Source organism: Myotis davidii, unplaced genomic scaffold (genome assembly GCF_000327345.1).
Source record: "Myotis davidii unplaced genomic scaffold, ASM32734v1 scaffold93, whole genome shotgun sequence".
NCBI lineage: Eukaryota > Metazoa > Chordata > Mammalia > Chiroptera > Vespertilionidae > Myotis > Myotis davidii.
Window position 1 is genome coordinate 1,266,169 of NW_006292095.1, and position 3,635 is coordinate 1,269,803.

General features: G+C 43.9%; 2 protein-coding genes across 2 annotated transcripts in view; both read left to right on the forward strand.

Annotated features, from left to right (window-relative positions):
• RNF170 (ring finger protein 170) overlaps positions 1-1,866 on the forward strand; it is a 25,480-nt gene extending 23,614 nt beyond the window's left edge. The window contains exon 7 of the mRNA XM_006765515.2: positions 1,539-1,866. Within this exon, the coding sequence (XP_006765578.1) occupies positions 1,539-1,661 (123 nt within the window). The 3' untranslated portion in view covers positions 1,662-1,866. The remainder of the gene's footprint in view (positions 1-1,538) is intronic.
• Positions 1,867-3,242: 1,376 nt separating this feature from the next.
• The window catches only part of THAP1 (THAP domain containing, apoptosis associated protein 1), a 5,024-nt gene continuing 4,631 nt past the window's right edge, over positions 3,243-3,635 (forward strand). Inside the window, exon 1 of the mRNA XM_006765517.2 lies at positions 3,243-3,572. Coding sequence (XP_006765580.1) covers positions 3,502-3,572 — 71 coding nt within the window. The 5' untranslated portion in view covers positions 3,243-3,501. The remainder of the gene's footprint in view (positions 3,573-3,635) is intronic.

A 3,635-nucleotide genomic window follows, 5' to 3' on the forward strand; every position in this document is an offset into this window, starting at 1 on the left:
GTCAATCAGTGTCTTAAACATAGTAACACTTCTATAATTCAGAGTGAGGTCATATAAATCAAAGCAACAATTTGAATTTTTGTGAACAATATTGTAACTTGCACAAAAATACGGCCTAACCCCAGGAGCAGGTAACCTGGGTAGGTCTGTGGAAACAAGACTGAGAAACAACGTTCTTCACTGCCCACTAGCAAAGTGGTTTCAACTCCCAGCTCCCAGCGTCTGAAAGCAACGGGGGAGAAAGGGCCGTGCTGGTCCCTGTGGCTGTGCAGACGCCTACCTGAGTCGTTACAGGGGACTGACGGTTTGGTTCACACTTTGTGATTTCAGAATTTGTCAAACACGTATTCTTTTGAATAAATGCAATACATCTAAACTTTAAAAGCAGCTGGTATTTTCCTGTTTCTTTGACAGTTTGCTTTAACATTCAGAACTCCTGAAATAGCATTCAATGTAATGTTCGCAGTGACTTTTTCATTAATGGACAGACATCCAATACCTCATCACATTTCTAATGAATTTTCCGTAGATGTTTTTAAATTTAAAAAGTACGGAGTGTTTTTGTTTTTGAGGAAAATTGCTTAATTTGGGTAAATCTATATTAATTCTGGACGAGAAGGGTGGAATTGAAATTAGAGATTAGGCTTGTATCCTGATTTCCCACTCTTGAGTGTGTATTTGATAACTGAAATGATCTTCTCTGAGTCTGTGCCCTTATGTCTGCATAATACTCATTCCATTCCCTTCCCTTCTCCCTGAAACCCTAGATGTACTCCTGGCTCTTCTGTTTTGCTAAATAGCAACCCATAAACCTGGGACTGGGTCAGAATAGGAAAGGGCACCGAAGGTTTGAAGGCCCTAAGACTTGTCTCCCGGGACCAGGTTGGTAGCTTTAAGGGCTGCTGGTAATCACAGAGATAAAGACAATCATGGAGCTTCTGTTGTTCCATCAGAACCAGACCATTTTCATGGCGTCAGTATTTGTTTTAAGCATTGAGTCCTTGACTGCAAGCAAATTTGATGTTATCAGGCACTGTCATCTTCATCCATCCATACCCTCTGATGGTCCCACATCCCAGAGCGGTACAGGAGAGGATTAAACACTGTCTGAAAACACGGAGCATGTCTGGGTATTCTCCTCCATTCTTCATCGGATTAGTGGTATTCAGCTACAGGCCTTTTGAGGGAAATGTAATATGGGATGTAGGAGAGGCCTAAGGGCTAAAGATGTTTTAAACTCACTGGTATCTAATAGATTTTATTTTATTTTTTAAAAAACAAAAATTTTAAAAACTATTTAAAGATATAATATTCAGATCAAGACATCCACCCCTCTAATTAGTCTTAGGGAAAACCTATATATCTACATGACAATCTTGTTTCACTAATCCTGGAATATTAGAGATGTAAGGGTCCTTACAAATTGGCTAGTGTTTGTACGTTTGTACTTTCTCTGTGAAAATCAAATGAAAGCTATGGGCAGCTCCCCAGAAAAATGCATATATACACATGTATGTATACTTTTTATTCCTTTTAAAGGGACTCAAGACCTGAACATTGTGGATTCTAAATTAAGAATTCTTCATTTAGTCCTACAGCCTTACTCCATAGTTGAAGATAAGGAAGCCCAGAGAGAGAATGAATGCAAAGGTATTTTCTAAAATACACATGGTTTATAGGAAAAAAACACAGCTGGACAGAAATTAAAATCTAAACTGTTAGATATCAGTGAGTTTAAAAACATCTTGAGCCCTCTCCTATGTCAAAACAAGTGGCTTATTTTTCTTCAGTTTATCAAACACGATAAAGTTTATCCTAGAATAACTAACAAAATTTACTCTTTAAATGTCAATGTATAATTTCTTTTCCTTAAAAAGTATTTTAATAGTAAATGCATTAAACTTTGAAAAGCATCAAACTTCTAACTACCCCTCTTCAGTTTATCCCTATTTATTATCTTTCCCTCAAATGGTCGTATAAGACATATATTCACTTTTTTTAATATTTATTGAAGGGGTCAAATGAGCATATAAATATATCATTCTCTTAAAAAGGGCAGTTTTGCCCTGACCGGTTTGGCTCAGCGGATAGAGTGTCGGCCTGCAGACTGAAGAGTCCCAGGTTCGATTCTAGCCAAGGGCATGTACCTTGGTTGCGGGCACATCCCCTGTGGGGGTGTGCAGGAGGCAGCTGATCGATGTTTCTAACTCTCTACCCCTCTCTTTCTCCCTTCCTCTGTAAAAAATCAATATATATATATATTTTTCAAAAGGGCAGTTTTGCATATCTTATGTGGCCCTTGTTGGCTTACAGTGGTTCTCAACCTTCTGGCCCTTTAAATATGGTTCCTCATGTGGTGACCCAACCATAAAATTATTTTCGTTGCTACTTCATAACTGTAATGTTGCCACTGTTATGAGTCGTAATGTAAATATCTGATATGCAGGATGGTCTTAGGCGACCCTGTGAAAGGGTCGTTGGACCGCCAGAGGGGGCGCGACCCACAGGTTGGAAACCGCTGGAAAAGCTGTTTTACTAAAGTAGTAGAATATCAAACATTTTAGAAATCATAAAGGTCACTGATTACCATAAATCGAGCAGTTTGACCATCACTTCAGTCAACAGGCACTAACCACCGTCCCACCAGCCGCCCTTCACTGCCTCTCCGCAAAAGTAACCTCTTCTGACCTTCGTTTTGCCTATTTTATTCCTTTACAAAAAATAGAATCACGTAGTATATTTTGTCTGACTTTTGTAAGAACCTTCCATAGGGATGGGCCCCAGCTTCTTTACTTCGGTTGCTATGTGGTATTCCATCGTATACCACCGTTTATACATTCAACTATAAGAGGGAACTGGGGTTTCTACAAACCATGATCAGTGGCCGCCCTTGTAAAGAAATCGGCGCCATAGCCCCGCGACCTCAGTTTTACACCTGTCCTCCCTTAAACCAGCCGACCCCACAGACCGCACGGCTCCCCGCGCTAACCCGCCCCTGATCGATCAGCCCGAAAAAAGCGGGGCCGCGGAGCCCGACCTACAGTTCCGCTCCGCTCCCCTCCCCGCCTCTCCCGAGCACTTCCTTTCTCCCTTCCGGAAGGTCGCAGGCCCGCCCACTTCCGCAACGCTGAGCCCGCCGCCCCTCATGCCGGGCCTCAACCAATGGCCTGCTTCCCAGGGAGCGTTACTTCTGACCTCAAAGCTAACCGGAGAGCACTGGACGAACTCCTCGCGAGAGCAGGACGGAACTCCTCGCGAGAGCTGAGGTTGAAGCTGCCTCCGCCATCTTGGAGATGGGAGACGGGGGATGGTTGTGGTCCTTCTGCTAATGCAAACAACAAAACGGGCACATTAGGCGCCCCGGACGGAGGCGATCACCACTGTGACTGTTGGCCAAAGCTACCGAAGAAGCGAGAGTGTCAAAGCCGAGAGCAGCGACATTGGTAGCCGCTTCACCTGCCTGCTGGGGCGGCAGAAGTGAGACGGCTGAGGACTGGAAGGATGGTGCAGTCCTGTTCCGCCTACGGCTGCAAGAACCGGTATCATAAGGATAAGCCTGTTTCTTTTCACAAGTAAGTACCCCTTCGCCTCCGCTCGGGCTGGGGGCGCGCGGCCGATTAGGCTCGGGGGCGGGG